This window comes from Geospiza fortis, unplaced genomic scaffold (genome assembly GCF_000277835.1).
Source record: "Geospiza fortis unplaced genomic scaffold, GeoFor_1.0 scaffold112, whole genome shotgun sequence".
NCBI lineage: Eukaryota > Metazoa > Chordata > Aves > Passeriformes > Thraupidae > Geospiza > Geospiza fortis.
Window position 1 is genome coordinate 3331504 of NW_005054298.1, and position 19198 is coordinate 3350701.

Here is a 19198-nt window from a genome sequence, read left to right on the forward strand (position 1 = left end):
TGATGCTCATTTGATAATTTAAAGTGATTTCCCTGCACCTGCAGTACTGGCTCTGATGGGACACTTTAATATCCATGTTCACAGCTCCATGAGAACTTAATATTATGTTTTCTGTGAAAGGTGAAGTGAGGAGCATTGAGGAGATGGAATTGTATGGAGTCTGGTTTAGCCCAGCAAGCTGATAAATGTTTTTTACACCTTTAAAAGGAGGAACTGCTTTTTACTAGCACAGGAAGTTGAAAAAAAAAGGAAAAGAAGTTTTAATTTTTTGTATCTTGCTTGGTCACAATCACTTCTCACCAGCGCCTGAAATCAGCAGAGCTTTGCTCATGGGAAGCTGGGTGTCCCCAGCAGTGCAGATCTAAGCAAAGGTCATGACCAAAGCGACACAAACAGAAACTGGGACATTTCTGGGCTCTCAGTGACTGAAGTCTGGTTGCCTCAGGAATGAGGAGGTGAGGGTGGATGGTAAAACACCTGACAGCTGTCAGTGTTTTCATGGGAGCAGCTTGGGGAAGGAACAATAACACAGAAAAGCAAAGCACAGCAATGGCAGATGTGCTCAGAAAAGAGTAATGGAATATTTGCCTGTATTCTATCTTCCATAAATCTCTTTATTCTTTTGTTTTCTCTCTTTTTTTTTTCCTAATCTATATTTGTAGTCACATTGTTTTAATGTGTACAGATGCCAATTAACTTCAGAACATTCCTTTATCTGCTGTTTGATTCCTTGAAGCCGCTGCGTGCATGTAGCTGTGCCAAATATTTTGCAGTATTTGTTCCTTTCATAAAACAGGCAGATGAAATGCTGTGAAGTGATGGTGCAGGTTTTGTGGTGTTATTATTTATTATTATTATTATTGTTGTTGTTGTTGTTGTTATTGTTATTATGTATTGCAACCTGCAACTAATTATATTTAAATATTATAACCTACAGTAACCAAAATATGTGAGAGCAATGTGCTCCTAACACAAGAGGGAAGTAATTGCTAAAAATTCTTCGTTTGTTTATGTTCCTAAAGAAAAAAAAAGGCAACTAAAAATTCCATTGTTTAGTCCTAGCATGGCTGTTAAAGTTGCTTTTTATTTCTTTTCCCAGGTGATAATGCCTGTCGTGTTAATAATGGAGGCTGCAGCACTCTTTGTTTGGCCATTCCTGGAGGCAGAGTTTGTGCCTGTGCTGATAATCAGCTTTTGGAGGAAAACAGTACAACCTGCATGAGTAAGATTCTTACAGAATATCTGAGTTGATGCTGCTGTTAAGGGATCAAGTCAGACATGAAAATAAAACCAGAAAGTGTGGCCTCCTAGAGGGTCTACAAGACAAAGAAATATTACTTGAATAATTATTCTGGTTTACAGTTTACAGAATATGAAAGATTTTCCAAAGAAAACAGAATATTAATTACACTATTTAAGGATAAAATCCATTGGAAAATATTTCAGCATATCTGATATGATGAAACACTTAAATAGTTCACTGAGATATTTAAAAAATATCAGAAATGGGTCCATATAATTATTAAATTTAATATATATGAACAGTTTTCAGATTGTTCTACTAGGTATCTTAAACAGAAATCTGACATTGAAATGTTCCTGATGAAACTGTTCATAAAGCACATCAAACAGATGTATTTATGTATGATAGATTCTTACACAGACTGTGCAAATATTACTGTGTTTCATCTTTTCTTTATATATCTTCATTGAAACAATTATAAAAGTTGTTCTAATAAAAGGTGGGGATTTCAATTAAAATAGTAACATGCCAGGTACTACAGGTATTTATTTTTTAAAATGTTTAGACTTGTTGTTTGTAACTTTCTAAAAATTTTCTCTGTTTTTTTAAGTCTCATTGATGTATTTCTTGAAATTAATTGTAACATTTTACATAAGCCTCCAGCAATAAGATTAGTAGAGATGAGTAAAGCATAAGGATTACTTCCTAACATGATGAGCATTATGGAGCCTGCAATGACCAGGCAGAGCCATCACTTTTCTTTAAAAAAAAGCTCTTTTTCTTTTTAGCAGAAGTAAATGGAATGGGGACTCCTCACTGGTAAGACGGGATGTAGGCGTTTGGAAGAGAGGTTAGAGATTTTGAGATTGGAATGGGGCAGGTTTCCTGAATTTTTCTCAACACACATCACTGCCTGGCTCTTCCCAAGGATTCTGGTATTCCTCAGAGGGTCCTGGACTCGTGTGCCATTTACACATGAAGCATTCAGAACCTGATATGGAGGAGAACATCTGCCTGGATTTATTAATAAGCTTCTAGCTTGCTACTTAACTCTAGCCCAGCAGAATTTTATCCTTTCTTCTCTGCCGAGTCTGTACCACTGCGTAATGCAGGTGTTTGAGTTGTTGCTTGGATACAAGAATCAGCTTTTTAGTAATCATTTCCTATCTCTAAATGTGCACCAGAATTTGGCCAATGTCTGTCAGAATACTTCCTGTTTACTTTTGATGAGGTATTGCAATATTTAAACTAATACTTTACTCTGTAATTGAAACACCGATTCAAAAACCAGTTTGAATGCCATTCTGTTACAAGTTTTTCTGTTTATTAAAAATTCATTCCTTCAACCACACACTCAGATATGTCTGCCACTACAGGCTTCGGGTGGAATTACCTCAGATGTGCTGACTTTACTTAAAAATGTTCTGAAGCGCAAGAACAAGAGTTGATATTTCCCTCAGTTTGGGAAGGACGTTGAGATGCTTGAGCACATCCAGAGAGGGCAACAAGGCTGGAGAGGGGCTGGGAACACAAGTTCTGTGAGGAACCCCTGAGGGAGCTGGGGGTGTTTAGCCTTGAGAAAAGGAGACTCAGGGGTGACCTCATCGCTCTGCACAGCTCCCTGAAAGGTGGAAGTATAGGTTGGATATTAGGAAAAAATTTCACTGAAAGAATAATAAAGTACTGGAATGCTCTTCCCATGGAGGTGTTAGAATGACCATCTCTGGATGTGTTTAAAAAAAGACTGGCCATGGCACTGGGTGCTAGAGTCTGGCTGAGGTGTTAGGGCATAGGTTGGACTCGATGATCTCAGAGGTCTCTGCCAACCTCATCATTCTGATATGTGTTTATGTAGGGGCAGTATTGCATTCTGCCTGTACCAAGCAGATAAAGAGATGTTCTTGTTGGATGTTTTCCCCAGTTAAAGAGGGAGAAGTGCTGCTCCAGCTGTGCAAGGCAGAGCAGTTCCAGTGCAGCAACAAGCGTTGCATCCAGGAGCGCTGGCGCTGCGACGGCGACGACGACTGCCTGGACGGCAGCGATGAGCACTCGGAGATCTGCTGTATGTATGCACTTCCCTTTTGCTCCACAACCCAAGCTTCAAGGATTGCAAACCAAACCATGCAGCCAAACTAAAGCAATCACCTTGCAGCTGTTCCTGCAAATCTTTCATTTCCTTCTTTTCCTGCGTGCAGTAATGGCAGCCCTTTCAAATCTCGCTGGTGCACTCGTTGCAGAGCACAGTGCCAGAGCAGTCATCTTTTGGGGTTGGCACTGTCATTCCTGATTCTTTAAATATTGGTGGGTTTTGCTTTGTTTCCCACTATTTCTTGCATGGGTCACAGTATAACACCCTATGGGAGGGAATGGAAAAACGGAGCCAGGCTCTTCTTGATAATGTCACTAGCAGGACAAGAGGTAATGGGCACAAACTGAAAAGCATTAATTTTATCTGAACATCTGAAAGATAACAATTTTTAACTGTCAGACACTGGAATAGATTGCCCAGACTGGTTGTGGAGTTTCTGTCTGTGGAGATACTTGAAATTTCTATGGAAATGGTCCTGAAAAATCTGTTCTATCTGGCCCTGCTCAAGTAGGGGATTATGCCAGGGGATTTCAGCAGGTCCCTTCCAACCATGAAAATATCTGAGATTGTATAATGCATTTCTTAAAAAAAAAATCCAAAACTCCTCAGGAAAAAAGGAAAAAAACCAAAAAACAAACAAAACCAAAACCCCCAAAAGTATTCAAACCAACAAAGTAAACAAATCACCTCCTCCGCAAAACTCCCCCAAGAAAACCAAACCAGCAACAAAACCAAAACTCAGATCCCTACATGACTTGGAGTATTAATGTATATTGTCTTTAAAGTTATGGTTTTACAAGAGATATATCTTTTAGCTGTAGAGGAGTTCCACTGTTGAAATGAAAAATAATAGAAAACGTACCAATTAAGTCCCTGTCATTTCTGGAAGGTTCTTAAGTAGCCTGCTTTAAAATTAGTGTTGCAGCACTGAGAATCCTCTTCCTTACTCTGTTTGTCACAAAGCTTTCTATTTCTGTCCTTAGATCATTTCTCTAAACCAAATCTCTTTTACTGAAATGAAAGTACAATACTTCTCTCAATCGGTTGTAGACATGAACACTCTTCTGCTCTGCAGTATCATTGAGTCTGAAAACTCTTTTCATAGTCTCTCTTTCTTATATCTTTGAAACCAAACAACTCCAAACTGTTCTGGGTTTATGTTAGTTTTTTGTTGTTGTTTTTTGTTGGATTTTTTTGGTTTTGTTTTTTTTTCCCCTAGTGGATTATGGCAGGTTTCTTTTAGACTTCATTGCTCTTTTCTGAAGTGATTCTAAGGGTTGGATGTCCAAAACTGGATGTGTGTATTTCTGCTGAGGCCTTTGTGAAGCTGGTTAGGCTGAGAGAACGTGTTTGTGAAGGGTGATTTGTTTATTCATCCTTGGGTAAATTTTGCCTGCTTCACATGGGCCTGATTCTGCTGATACAAACTGATCTTGGGATTCTCTGTAATGCCCAGACCTTTTGCCATATGGCTGTTAAATGGATTTGTTTTGTTTCATTGTGTTTTTTTCTTGTTGTGGTGGTTTGTTTTTTTGGTTTGGTGGGGTTTTTTTGGGTTTTGGTGTGTGTGTGTGGTTTTTTGTTTTGTTTTTTTTTTTACAGCATTTATGGATTTTGGCAGCTCCATGTGGTAGTCATTGCTGATTTCAGTAATATTTTTAAAAATATTTTCCTAGTTCTGAATTGTAGATCTTACTCTTATTTTGTTTTGAAACCAGCATTTTCTGCACTTAAATTAAAGAGCTCAGCTAATAAAGAGAGTGAGAAGGAAAATCTTTCGGCACATTTGACTTGATTGTCTTTTAAATTAGTGTGAGGAAGACCAGTTCATTGATCAAAGCTTGCAATTCTCTGAGGATTTATACAAATATAAATGAAATAATAATCTGAACGTGATCCATAGTTTACATGGCCAGTGTGATAACATTGATCTCTTCTCAGCAGTTGCCATAGTAACTCCAATAGTTCTTTATGAGTTTGAAATATTTGCAATTATGAGTAGAATACACGTTACTAAATATATATGAGCAAAAGCTTAACGACCATTTAAAGCAGTATCTATGTCAAGTATTAAAGTCAAATTTAAAAAAAAAATAATTCTTCAACTTGTGATTTTATTACTTGGATGCTCCCAGTTTTGTTCTCCAGTCACATTGCAAACTTTGGAAGTAGGAGATTTGGGACACCTATCTGCTGAGATTATTAATTAATCTCTGCTTCCTGTGCTTCTGCACCCTGCACACAGAGCAGGGTTCGTGTGGTATTGATATCACCCTCGCTCTGCGTCGTCTTCAATTGCAAGAATAGGCAGAAAGGTCAAAGATAAAAGCTACTGAAATGTCAAGGATAAGCCTGCAAGACATCCTTTCATTTTAAATACCCTTTGTTTCCAGATGTATGTTAAACTCTAAAAAAGAGGCTGTGGATGGCTGAGTAGGTGAAAAATAGCTGGAGATTATTTTTAACCCAGCCTTTGGAATGGCGTGCAGTTTACTGTTCTTGTCTAGATGGAGATGAGCAAGATCTGCTAATAACAGATGTTATTAGCATGAAAGAAGCAGAACATAAACACTTACTACAGTTGCAAGAGCAGGCCAATAGTATTTACATAAATCCCGTGCATTCAGCTTCATCCTTTCCTTGAGAATTGGTAGCCAGCAAAAACGTGTTTGAGAGATACCTTGTTCACTCCTGAATACCAGGGGTTTTTTTCTGTTAGTTTTACACCGTGTTGCATATTTCACTTTTTGACACCTACAATTTCATGGTGAGTAAACAGCAGATCTATATGTGGCCATTGACAGTAATGTGCCTCATTTTAGAAGCATTTTATGACCTGCCCAAATCCCTGCTCACTGTGGTATCATATTTTGGATCTGCACTTAGCAGCTTGCAGCTGTTCCCTTCGGTGTTTTCCTTTGTTTATATGCACTTTAGTTTGCAAACCTCATCACACTGCCCAAATGTGATTAAGAACGTGTTTCTTTAAGGAAACAACTCCATAAAATGCTGCTACCTTTTATCACCTAATAGAAGAGGATCCCCATATTGGCATCTTTATTAGATATTATTTAATTTATGATTGAAGCACTGCAATGTTTGTAATTGGCTGGTTTGCTGAACAATCTTTGTGTCATGGTAGTTATACATACAAGATAACCACGCTAACTGCATCACTGGGAATAGCATTTAATGTGTTCTTTTCACAGATTTCACAGCTGTTTTTCTCAGGTTATCTTCTTAGGGGAAAAAAAAAAAACCTCTCTTTTTTTCTCCACAGTCAATCACAGCTGTCCTGATGATCAGTTTAAGTGCCAGAATAATCGCTGCATTCCCAAGAGGTGGCTTTGTGATGGAGCTAATGATTGTGGTAATAACGAAGACGAATCAAATAAAACTTGTGCAGGTAAAAATTTTACTTGGTTGTGCAAACAGGTTCTCTAACTTCAGTTCCATGAATAGTTCAGGACTGGTTTGAACTGAACTGAACCAAGCTGCTACTTTTAATCTGATTATTGACATTTTAAATTAATTCAGATTTTGATGCCACCGAGGCTGGAATGCAAATTATATTTTACTTAATCCATGTGCTTGGCTGTGCTTTCCAAAGTTATTCAGCTCTTAATCTCTCCATATGGGTTGACTGTCAAAGCAATGCTCAGGTACAAACTCAGAGGTACAAATCTTTTTTGGCAGTTAGAACTTTTTTAATTAATGTGCTGTGATGGGTGCCACATTACCAGTAAATTTTATTTAACGGTGATTTAGTTTATGCTTAATTAGTTATTCAGTTTCCACTCGGTGCCTTGAAATTCTTTTCATTTCTGAGTTATTAACTGGTGAGTGGATTTTTAAGCAAATAGGAAGATGAAGATTGTTTACTGATTCCACTGTAGTAAATCGTGGAATTCCCAAATCTGTCCTTTGCTTGTGTGGAAGTGATGTTTAGTGCTTGTTGTCAGAGTACTCTAAACAAGCATTAAATCTCAAATATGCAACATGCCATCCATCAATAAGCTGATGAGTGTTTTGAACTGAAGTGCAGTGCAAGACAACACACATTGTGTATTAAAATATTCCCTGTTGCCTTTCTGCCTTGATATTCTTTGATATCCAGCTGTTTGCTTGTAGGGTGAGAATCTAATTTGAAGACCATTTTTTTAACCCTTTGTCAGTTTGCAATGGATCAAATTTTGTATTCTTGTTTTTCCATTTATTCCTGCAGTGGCAAACATAGTTAATGTTTAAAAACTACTTTGAAATATTTTAAACTTAGATTCCTCTTTTGTGTTTTGGGCAACTTCTCTGAAGAAAAAGGAAAATGGTAGTTGAAAATAATAAATGAAGAAATATTATTTCAGTCACTGGAGTCTTTGACATATTAGCCATTTTTTAAAGTGTAGAGTAACATGCAGGTTAATTCTAAAAGTTTAAATTTGGAATAAAAATCTGTGTTGCTATCTCTGGCATTTTTATGAGTTCAAATTTTAAATAAACAAAATTATACATAATGACAGTTTTCCATGTTTGCTTTTTAGTGACATTTTACAATTCATTTTACAATTCATTACTTTCAAAGTAATTTCTGTAGCTACATAGCACAAATTCTTTTAATGATCCTTATTTCTTCAGGAGAAAGACATGCATTGATTCCTTTAATGGATGATTGCAGTTAAGTGTTTACAAAGGCAAGGATTCTAAGAACAGTGAGGCCAGGCACATCACACACAGGCTAATTCCCATTTTCCTGTGTAAATACAAAATTCACAAGGTCATCGTTCATGGTGTGGAATACAAGTTGTTAATATTCCTACTGGTGGGCATTTTTATGCCCTGATTTTTGTTTACTTCAACCATTAGTGCATATTAATTCTTTTCTTACCACTTAGCTTTGCACAGTTACATCTAGAATTTCATGTTATTTTATGAGGAAGAAACCACTAATAATTCAACATAGCAGAGGTAGAACAGAGCCCTGCAGATGACCTCAGTTTTCTCTGAAATCAAAGGAGGTGAGTGATGTTTAGTCAGAGCAGTGGAGAGGTGCAGCAGGCCAGGAGGTGCCCTCCAGCCCTGCAGCTTCTAAATTCAGACACCCACCAAGAGACCTAATGGATCTAGTCCATTTCCCTTGTATTTTTGGAGTGCTTTGTCTTGACAGCAAGAACTTGCCAGGTTAATCAGTTTTCTTGCGGGAATGGACGGTGCATTCCAACGTCGTGGCTGTGTGACAGGGAGGATGACTGTGGAGATGGAACTGATGAAATGACATCCTGTGGTAAGTGGATTTTTCTTTTTGGGGGGGGGAAAGGAAAATTCTTCTGTAACATATAAAATACATAGTGATCTCTTGTCCAATGAAATGATAATACTCTTTCTGAATGGCAAAAAGACTTTGTTTGACCGATAAATAAACCCAAAGCAAATGCAGCATTTTCTATTTAGTGAGTTTTTAACTACAATACCAAATATGCGGATCAGTCGAGGCTTTTTTAATTTACAACCCGTTATCAAATGCTGTCACCCTCAAAAGTTATACTTTATCTCTGCCACATACCTCTCCAATGGGCCCCTCAGCATATTCTAGATGTCAATAAAATCAGCCTGTTTCAAGCCTCAACAGAAGTATATTTGATCTTGTATTTTTCAGGAGAAAAAGACAAAAATCTTGGTTCTATCATGAGAGTGTCAGCAGCTGTGCTGACTGCTGCCTTGCCGAGATACTGCAGAGAGGGGTGTGCTCTCTCTAATCAGCTACTTCCAAACAATTAAGGATTTTAATAGTCACTTGTTTTGCAGGGCACTGGTAACTGCTGTGAGTCTGAGAGCACGAGGGCCAATGAGCTGTCTGCAGATGCAGAATCACAGAAATGATATATTGCAGTGTAGAAGCACAGGGTGCTTTGGGTTGGAAAGAACCTTGAAGACCATTTTGTTCCAGCCCCCTCCATGGGCAGGACACCTCCCACCAGGCCAGAGCTCCATCCAAACCGGCATTGAGCCCTTGCAGGCATGGGGCAAAAAATGTAGTCTTTACATGTATAAAGATAACAAACCCAAAACAAACGAACAAAACCCAAAACCACCCAAACAAAAAAAGCAAGAACTTTCTAGAAGTAACTGATGAAGTGTTATCATCAATGGCAGCTTTTTTTCTTACCCTTTTCACCCCGAAGCAAGATTATCACCTCTGTTCAATTAAGTTCTTAGTGCTCTCTATGTAATTTTTAAATAAAAATTTATTTTATTTTAAATCTGTTATTAGATGCAGCTGGTTTGGTTTAGTGCTTCATCAGAGTGTGACTCTTTTTGAGCCAAAACTTTGTGAGGTTCAGTAAAAACAAAGTGATTTTAGTGCTCATCCTAAGAGAGTTTTTTATTTACATGGCATGTTTTAAAAATTTAGAAAAAAACTCTTCAGTATTTTCCAGAGTGTTTAGCAATAAATACATCTACCTATGACATCTACCTATGTCATTGGCTTTAGAAGAAAAGTCTGAAAAATATTTAATTTACTGTATTCAGAAGCATATTAGATAGTTATAGAAACAAATATGTGTGGTCAATACAAATAATTCTTTATGAATAATATTGTCTCAGATTTCTTCTGCTTTACTGGAATGCTGGGAGGAATTGCTTGTGAAGGCTGACTTTTAATTTTGTATTTTATTATCCCAGTGTAGAGTAACTTCATTTCTTGGCTGTTCTTTAGCTTGGTACTTAACCTTCCCATTTTATAGTGCTCCATTTCCTGTCTCTTCCTGGCAGTGCTGTTGCAATTGGAGAACCCTTCTGTAAATAAGCACATGGAAAATAGAGTTTGTATCAGTCATCCAGCTTTGGTTACTCTTAAATATTGGCATAGTGGGAAAACCAGCCTTGCTCTGATGGGAATATAGGACCAGACCATTTATCACAGAGGAATGAATTTCATGTTGATGAAAAGTAGGGTTTGGACAGTATTTACAGTTTGAAGCCATTTTATTTTTCTTTTTGGTGTCTCACCTTTTTCTTCTCTCCATATTAAAGACCTGGAAGGTGCAAATGTTTGCTACAGCACAGTTGTGTTATTTATGCATACAAGAAGATGACAGAATATCACTGAAGAGTAATATTAAACTATGTTAAATAGTTTTTATTTCTTTTTGAACACTTTCACAGAATTCCCAACATGTGAGCCACTAACTCAGTTTATCTGCAGAAATGGAAGATGCATTAGCAGCAAATGGCTCTGTGATTCAGGCAAGTATCAGGTCCTCTGTATCTGAAATGAATATGAGTGATATCACATAAATACTGCTTTGATGTTCTTTTTTCTGAGACTCATTTTGTCAGCTTGGCTTGTAAGTGGTCAGAGAATAAATGAAGCATTTTAGAATTACTGACCTGACCTAGAAATCAGCAACACTGAAGGTTCAGATAAGGAATGAGGCATTGGATATTGTAATAGGTACAAATACTATATTATGTAGAATGAAGTATGAGAATTCATTACTAAAAAAAAAAAGGAAAACAAAGCAAAGCTATTACTTGTGAAAGTATTTTCTGTTCTTAGAAAACATGATTTTGGTGACCAATATATCTGATTTTTTGCTTTTTGTGGACAAGTTCAGTTAAATAAATAGCATCCTTGAAGACTGAAGGCCAGCAAAACTTTACAATGTATTTAGTTCTTTTGGCTGGAAGAGTACATATTTGAATGTTAAAATGAGTCTCCTCTCAGAGCTTGTGGTATGGGAGTGATTTTGCTCCAGTCCTAATAACATTGGGTTGGTCCAAAGCATTTGGTGTTTCTATAATTTTATTTGTCTGACAGGAATTTTTAGCTGTAAATGGACAAATTCCCAAAATTATCACAGTGTGCTGATGAATTTCTGTGCATGGAGACCCTTTAGAGTGTACCTAACATATTTATCTCCTTCTTCCCTTGATGACCACGATCAAATTACAGGCATTGCCTTAAGACTGTTGTAATGACTACAACATTAGAGTAATGAGAAACTGCAGTCCACAATTATTTATGTGCTTTCTCCACTCTGCACTCTTGTAAGCACATGGAAACAAAGCTTAATAGCACTGAAAAGAAATTTGTCAGGTTTTCATTTTGGTTTATATGAAGCTGTTTGTGTCTGTGATTAACTATCTTAGGTTATCACAGAGAATAAAGTAAACCAGCTGTGTTTGAAAGCCCGTGTTGTCACACACAGTTAAAGAAATTAAGAAAATCTACAGGCTTCTCATGCTTGCTGGTGTCTCTGATTGAATAACTGAGTAAGGGGTTAGACTGTCCAGCTATGACTGGGTTGAGTGCTGTTGGTAAATAATATTTAAAGTATTATGTGCATTAGCAATAATTTGATGCCTGTGGGCAGAAAACATACTACTTTATTTACTGGATTTTGTTTTTTCTTTTGCCTTTTGCAAAATGATTTTCCCTCCTTACCTATTTCATTCAGAAATTTTATATTTTACAATATTTTAAAATGCTGTTTGCAGATGATGACTGCGGTGACGGCAGTGACGAGCTGGGCTGCGTTCACTCGTGTTCTGCTGATCAGTTCAGGTGTCAGAATGGCAGATGTATCCCAGGGCACTGGGCCTGTGATGGTGACAATGACTGTGGAGATTTCAGTGATGAAACCAAAACAAATTGCAGCAGGGAAGGTTAGATTTAATTATTTTTTTCCCAAGTTTTTAATACAGAGAATAATTTGTTATAAATACCTGACCCCCAGCCAATGGGAAAAGAGGAGATGCTTTTAACCTTGGTAAAGACTGGAATGGTAAATAAGTGCAATGTGATAACACAGAAGTGTATCATGAAGAGGAATGCATTTGAATACAGAACAGGTATTACAGAGAGATAAGTTTTACACTTTTACTTCAGGTAATTATGCTAGATGTGGAGTTTGTCTTATTGCAGAGATGCATGCTGTCTAGGTGAAGAGACAGAAGCATTCTTTAAGTTATTATTGATATTTTTTGTTTTTTTTAAATTTCAACAGTAATACTCTCATTTTTGTGTGATGCAAGTCTTTGTGGGTTTTTTTAATATAAAAGCATTTTAACAAACTCCAGCCCTATTTAAATGCCATACATTGTATTTATTTGACTGGGGAGAGAAAGGAAGGATGCTTATAGCAAAGTATAAAGAATTATCAGATCAGAATGAGGGAATATCTTTCATATTTTCCTCTTAATGTTTTTTCTACAACAAAGTAATTGTACACAATGTTATTGGTCCCTTTCCATAACTTTATATTTTAAATCTAGTTGGATGGCTCATACAGCTACATTAATTATCAGAATGTCATATTAATTTTATACATTCACAGAAGTAATTTTTATCTATATCAAAATGATCAGTCTAGAACTGATCAACCCACTTTTACCCCTGTTCATTTCCATTTTAAACTTTAAGCCTTGCTCTAACCTTTTACAATAGAATACAAGAATGTTGATTATGTAAGGGAAAAAACCAACAAAGCAATCTTAAATAAAATAAAATGTATATTTATAAGCAGTGCTATAAGAATTGATTCAAATAATGCTTCTTGGTACAAGCAGGGAAGTATAAGTATGCCATTACTTTAAAGTTCATGCTATTGTCGTTAGTACGTTATTAAATAATAGAAATGCAGTTGTAATAGCTTGGGAACAGAAAAGCAAGAATAAAACTGAAATGGCCATAAGCTAGAAAATGCTTAGAGAATTATGTGTGTGATGAATAATTAAGACCTCCCAGTAATCATTGTTTGAAGCAGTCAGCACTGATTCCAGGGCTGCGCTGAGTGAAGCCCCTTTGCTGTGGGGTTTGGAACAGCTCCAGCTGCTCCTGCAGTGCTGTGACAGCACAGACCAGCAGGTGTGGGGGCCTTGTCAGGGCACAGATGGGACCTCTCAGGTTCTGTGCAATAGGAGATGGACCTTGTTGGGTAAAAAAGGAGAAGGAGGAAGGATGAGGGAAAGCAGCTTGAGGATTAAGCGCAAGGTAGTGCAACACCAGGGATATTTCATTGGCCTTGGTCCTTATAGCTCCAAACTCCTTCCTGTCTGACAGATGTGAAAAAAGTGACTAAAAATCAGTATTGAGCATGTGCTGGAGGGGGAGTGAAGGAAGTGAGGAGGTAAGAAAGAGTTTGTCTGAAGCTTATGTTGGAGTGATGAGTTACAGGATGGAATAGGGCGTTTTGAGTGTTATACTTGGGAACTCGGATTGTGGCTTGGGTTAGGAAGAGGATTCTAAGCCAGTATAGAGTTGGAATGGAAAAAAAAACAACTCACACGAGCAAATTCTTCAATGTAATTCTTATTTTTCTAAGAAACTCCCTCTCCTGGAAGGTGCAGTGGGAGGGAATTTCAGTGCAGTCCTGACGGGAGCTGCGTTCCTGAGCTGTGGCGCTGCGATGGAGAGAAGGACTGTGAGGACGGCAGCGATGAGAAAGGCTGCAATGGAACTCTCAGGGTGTGTGATGAGAAAACAAAGTTCTCCTGCAGGAGTACAGGTAGGGTCTTGCAGATGCATTTTCTCTGTGTGTGTCTGGGTGATTTTGTGTTGTTTCATCACATACCTACTCTTTAACTCATGCTTAATACTCATGAGGTGAGGTTACTCATTGTACTCCTACCAGGAAAATAATATTGATTTACCTGTCCTGTCTTCTGATTTACAATATGAAACGGATGAGTTTTGAGATTACTTAAAGCTGAAACCACTCTCTGTGATAGTACATCACACCAAATACTTAAATAAAGCATTTAATAGTACTCCAAAGTTCAGGTATTTTCTTCACTTTCCCCTTTTTAGCCCTAAAAATAAGTTGAATAAAATGCTATAAAGTACCTTAAATACTTTGAAGAATTACAGCTATAGCACCGGAAATTTGAAGTGCAGTATTGGAAGAAAAATACATTCTTTGATTGTGTTTAAAACCAATTTGTTTTCTCTAAGTATGCTACACTAAAAGGTGGGATAAGAATGTGGCAATCATTGCATGAGGATATGAAATTATATAAACAATGATGTTTAGATGGAACTTTTTGAAAGGGAAAGTCCAGTTAAAGAAGAAATTAATATATGTCAGGACAGTATTAATATTTTTGTGATTTCTGTCAAAGTTTTCTCTGATATTAGGGCTAAAACAACTTTCACTGCAATATTTAAAGGCTTTAAGAAGTAGGAATATTGCTGCCATTGGGCAACTACAAATATTGAAGGAAGGGAAAACCCATTCTAAAGCCTGTGTTGGAGCTAAGCATGATAAATGTGTCAGAGGAGTTGTGTGATCTCTATCCAAAAGTATCTTGCTGTTCCTTGGATTTTAAAGTTATAAAAATAATGATGTCTTGAAAAAGAAATATGGAATGCTGAATTGCATCTAAAAAAATACATTTCCTTTTGTGTCCCAAAAGATGTGTAGAATAAGTAGATGTTACATGAAACTTTTTCTATAGGTAAAAATAGATTATTCACTTCCAACAGGTGGTCTGTTTCCTGAAACTGGGTGGTGGAAATAGCACCAGGAGCAAATGTATTTCCTAGTGCCTAAATGGGGAAAAGCTAACACCAGTCCAAGTGGCCAAAACAGAATTATTAGAGGCAAGAAAGGTGAATAAATCTCAATAGATGAGGTTTATTTTCATCAGCTGCATCTGGAAAGCTAATTGAGACAAGATATTACAAGTTAAGAGGAAGCAGAGATAAGTTAGAAGCAGTGTGGAATATAAAATGGAGTGTAGATTTTAGTTATTAGGCTTTGTTCCTTTCAGAAAAGCTTGCTTCTTAGGCTGGGTATTGGTTTCTTACTTGTCCTGAATTATTTTAGATACAGAGAATGGAAACCCCTTTCTGGTGGTAAGCTAAGATTTTCCAAATATAGGAAATAGCAAGGATTTAAATTCAGCGTAATTGTCTGAATGAGTTGTTTTTTCGACAGAGAACTAGAATCCCATTTCAAAGTGCACAGTCCAAGCTGCATTCCCTCATAATGTACTTCCCTATGTTTGTAGTCAGGTTAAAGGAGGGCACTGTCTCAGTGCACAAGGTGAAAGGTGACTTCTCTGGCTGTCACATAGAAATACAGCAAAACCAAAAATTTTCATTAAAAATTTGCTAAATTCAAGTGTATATGGCTTTGATTTGAAGGAAAATGCAATTGTGCTTGTTTGTTTTTAGGAAACACCACTGGAACAACCAGTTATGACAGACATAATTCTCTCTTTTGCAATATTCCTTCCTCCTGGAAGGAGCAAAATTTGGAGGAGGCATGTAGTAATGCACTGTAGCAGAAAACAGCAAAGGCGAATTTTTGTTTAGCTACTTTTCCATTTGTTCCATGTGGTTTGGACAAAGGAGAAATAATGGGTTTATGAGAAATAGTTACTGGAATGTTTCAGAAGAAGTGTAATTTTCTCTGTGCATGATTCTAAAGAAATAATGCTGTCTGGCTTGCTCATTTATGGCAGCTGTTCTGGCGAGGAGGCGCTGGCTAATTGTCCCCTCAGAGACTGCTGGGTGGGGGCATCTGATACAGAACGTGGTGGGTCTGTGTAGGAACGTGTGTGTGCAGGCAGCTGAAACAGCCAGTACTTCAGGAGGGAAGGGGCAGCTGGTGAGAACAGTGACAGTGACATGGCACTGCCCATGTTTTGCTTATTTCTTTCCATTTTATGCCTGTAATTAGTAGCTGCAGGGTCTTTCCTTACTGTGGCTTTTGTGGCTTTGGCTGGTGTGTCGCAATGGCACAGGGATGAGTGCTGAGCTACAAAACCAGGATTTGTCAGCATTCAGCCAAAAGGGATTTTTCTGCTTACAGGGGAGGTGATCTCAAGAGCCCATCGTACCCAGCTCCTTTTCCAATACTCAGTTAAGGATCTATGGCAGAGTGTATCCTAAAACTTACAGAGATGGCTTTTGTCATTTGCCTTTGGTAGTTGAACATTTTATTCCTAACAAGTCATCTGACTCCTTTGGATATTAAATGACTTATGGGTCCCTAAAAGCATTATTTGTTGAATAAACAAATTCTTTGCTTCTCCCCTTGCATATCTTCCATTTCTGTTTTGTGTTTTTACGCCTTTATTATTTTGGTTGGTCTTGCTGGAACCATCCAGCCTGGGCAGTCCTTGAGCTGCTGTGTCCAAAGTCAGCCAAAATGCTGCAGGGTACTTGAGCTACCAGATTTCAGAATTGCTTTTCTAATTTTTTTTTTTCAAAACCAGCCCATGTTTGTTTGTAGTGATGTGTGATGAAAAATCCACTAGAGGTTGCACAGCAGTGAGAAGCAGTCATTACCTGATTGAGATTGACTACTCTTGAGCTGCTCCTAGCCAATTATTTTCTGGTTTAAAATTAGATTAGGCTTCTTTTAAATTAGACTAGATTAATTTAAATGGTACAAAGGTCCAACTTTCTATTTTAAATTCTGATTCTCTCCTCCAAAAATTATTACAGGCATGTACTTCAGCTCAATTTTATGTACTACATAAATTTATCCTTTTTATTCCATCTCCCTACTTATCAGTTAGTAGTGCTGCACCAAGAGCAGAATCTGTGCAATCTCACTTAAAATGTCATCTAATTACTCTTATGATCATAATAAAGTACTTCTGTGAAGACAAATGCAAAAGAGCCATGAATACTTCAGTTTAGTAAGCAGTACATCTGAACTGTAATGCTTATTTGTCATACTCATTGTTCTTTTTATTTTTTCAAGCAGCAGTTGATGGTATCCCACCATTTTTGATGCTACTCTGTGGACTATTTTTCTATACTTTCCCTTTTTTTTTTTTTTTTTCAGTTTACCCTTACATGCAATAATATATTAGAGGGGAAAAAGCATTTTGAGGAAAGAAGTAGTGTTGTTTTGGAGTGGAAAATAAGGAACGTACATAGAGGAAATCAAATCAATGGGTGCAGATCACAGTGATGCTGGAAGATTATAACAAAAGCAGCCCTGGTGCTGTCTGGATGGGGATTGTCAGAGTCCAGATTAGATTTGTGACCAAAGAACCTGGAGCTGAGGGAGGCTGGGAAGGAAAGGTTTTCCAGAAACGTGATGAAGAAATCGATGGTATTTTTATCCTTAGCTCATGGTCACATTGTTTTCTGTGGTATCAGCTCTCTTCTTCTTCTTTAGGCCTGTTCTTTTGGCTTCTTTTTTAATTCCTGTGTCATCCAGGAGTTATTTGTAAACATCTGCTTTGTACTAAAATCTTTAAATGGAGGAATGACCACATTTTTGAAACAATGTCATTCAGTCTAAGTCCCTTGTGTGTTCTACAGGACAAGTGAGATCACTGACCATCACAACATTGTGTTAAATGTATCAGATTGGAATATTCTGTAATGTTGATGGGATGGAGATTGAGTCCATGCTCTAGTTTAGGAAGGTGTTACATTACAGCTTTAGGCAGTAAGAATTACCTGTAAGAGGAAACAGTGCAATAAATGCTCCACCAAAGTAGTTTTCCTATGGTTGAAGACTCATTCAGTCAAAAAACCTCCTGGGTTCAGTATCCTGAGGAAGACTGAATTGGTGTATAAATAGTTAATTCTGTTGATAATATTTGCAGGAAATAAAAAGCATTGGAGAAGCATTTGGATCAGTCTTTCCCACATAGCTGCTCTCAGGCCTCCTGATTCACTGTGTTACACAAAAGAGCTTTGGAAAAGGGTAGATACAGCTATTGAGGCAATTAATTTATGATGGAATTTTACTCAAGAGGTTCCTGGAAACCAGAAGTGTGAGTTTCACTAAGGGGCAATAAAGGAAAAATACTTCAGTGAATTTTAAGTCATGATTTCAAGACAGTCATAATATTTCATTAAGTCCATCTCTTCAGAATCTTGGCAAAGATTAATTCCTCAAAAGTATATTCTACTTAAGAACATGTCATATCTATCACAGTGAAAGATGAATCTTTCATTATAAAACATATCTTCACTAAGGTACAAGAAAAGCAGGGAAACTGATTTTCTCTGTAAACATTTGAATGCATTAAAGATTAAAATAACAGATTAGGAGCACTACTGGAAGCAACTTCAATTTATTTTGGGTTATGGTTGGTTTGGTTCATGTTGGTATTTTCCATTAGCTTGCATTCTACTGCTGTGTTACAGTAATATATAAAATCAATGATCATTCAGGATAATAAAGAATAGGGACAGTTTTTTGAAACACTTGTGATTGCATGCAATGATAAGCTGCATACATATCATGCATGCAGTTTTGTTTCCTCGTGTCTGTGCAGTTTTGTGTTTTCAGTATGGGATATTTGGGACTTTGGCCACTAAAGAAAATGGTGGAAGATTTTAATTCTAATTGCCATCCTTCCCTGTTTGTTTTCAAGCTAATTTTGCACTGGCAAAATGATGTTCTGTTGTTTAAACCTCACATTCAATATAGTATGATCCTGAAGTTTCACTTGCTTTTCTTCGCCAAAAGTGAGAACAGTCTCACATTTTCCTCATGAGTGCTGCAGAATTATGGGTTTTTTTCAGTGTTCTTGTTTCACTGTCTTTTATGCCCTTGACTTTCTGTGAGGACATTAACTATTTTTACATCAAAAGAAGACTAAAATATCAAACCAAGTGCATTAAACCAATTTTCAACAAATGTGTCCTTTTAAGGAAACTGAAATCTGATATTGTCTAAGCTGGGAAGGGTGGGCAGAAAGTTGTGTCAGTTCATGCTGAGGAAATATCAAACCAAGTGCATTAAACCAGTTTTCAACAAATGTGTCCTTTTAAGAAAACTGAAATCTGATTTTGTATAAGCTGGGAAGGGTGAGCAGAAAGTTGTGTCAGTTCATGCTGAGCAGGTTTGAACTTAGGAGTCTCAGGCTTTCCTGAGTGCCTGAGCATC

At 37.2% G+C, this 19198-nt stretch overlaps 1 protein-coding gene across 1 annotated transcript in view; it reads left to right on the forward strand.

The window, feature by feature from the left end:
* LRP1B (LDL receptor related protein 1B) overlaps nt 1-19198 on the forward strand; it is a 481313-nt gene that overhangs the window by 271118 nt on the left and 190997 nt on the right. Inside the window, exons 15-21 of the mRNA XM_031057232.1 lie at nt 1100-1222; nt 3165-3305; nt 6613-6738; nt 8494-8610; nt 10494-10574; nt 11829-11996; nt 13655-13837. Of these exons, the coding sequence (XP_030913092.1) occupies nt 1100-1222; nt 3165-3305; nt 6613-6738; nt 8494-8610; nt 10494-10574; nt 11829-11996; nt 13655-13837 (939 nt within the window). The remainder of the gene's footprint in view (nt 1-1099; nt 1223-3164; nt 3306-6612; nt 6739-8493; nt 8611-10493; nt 10575-11828; nt 11997-13654; nt 13838-19198) is intronic.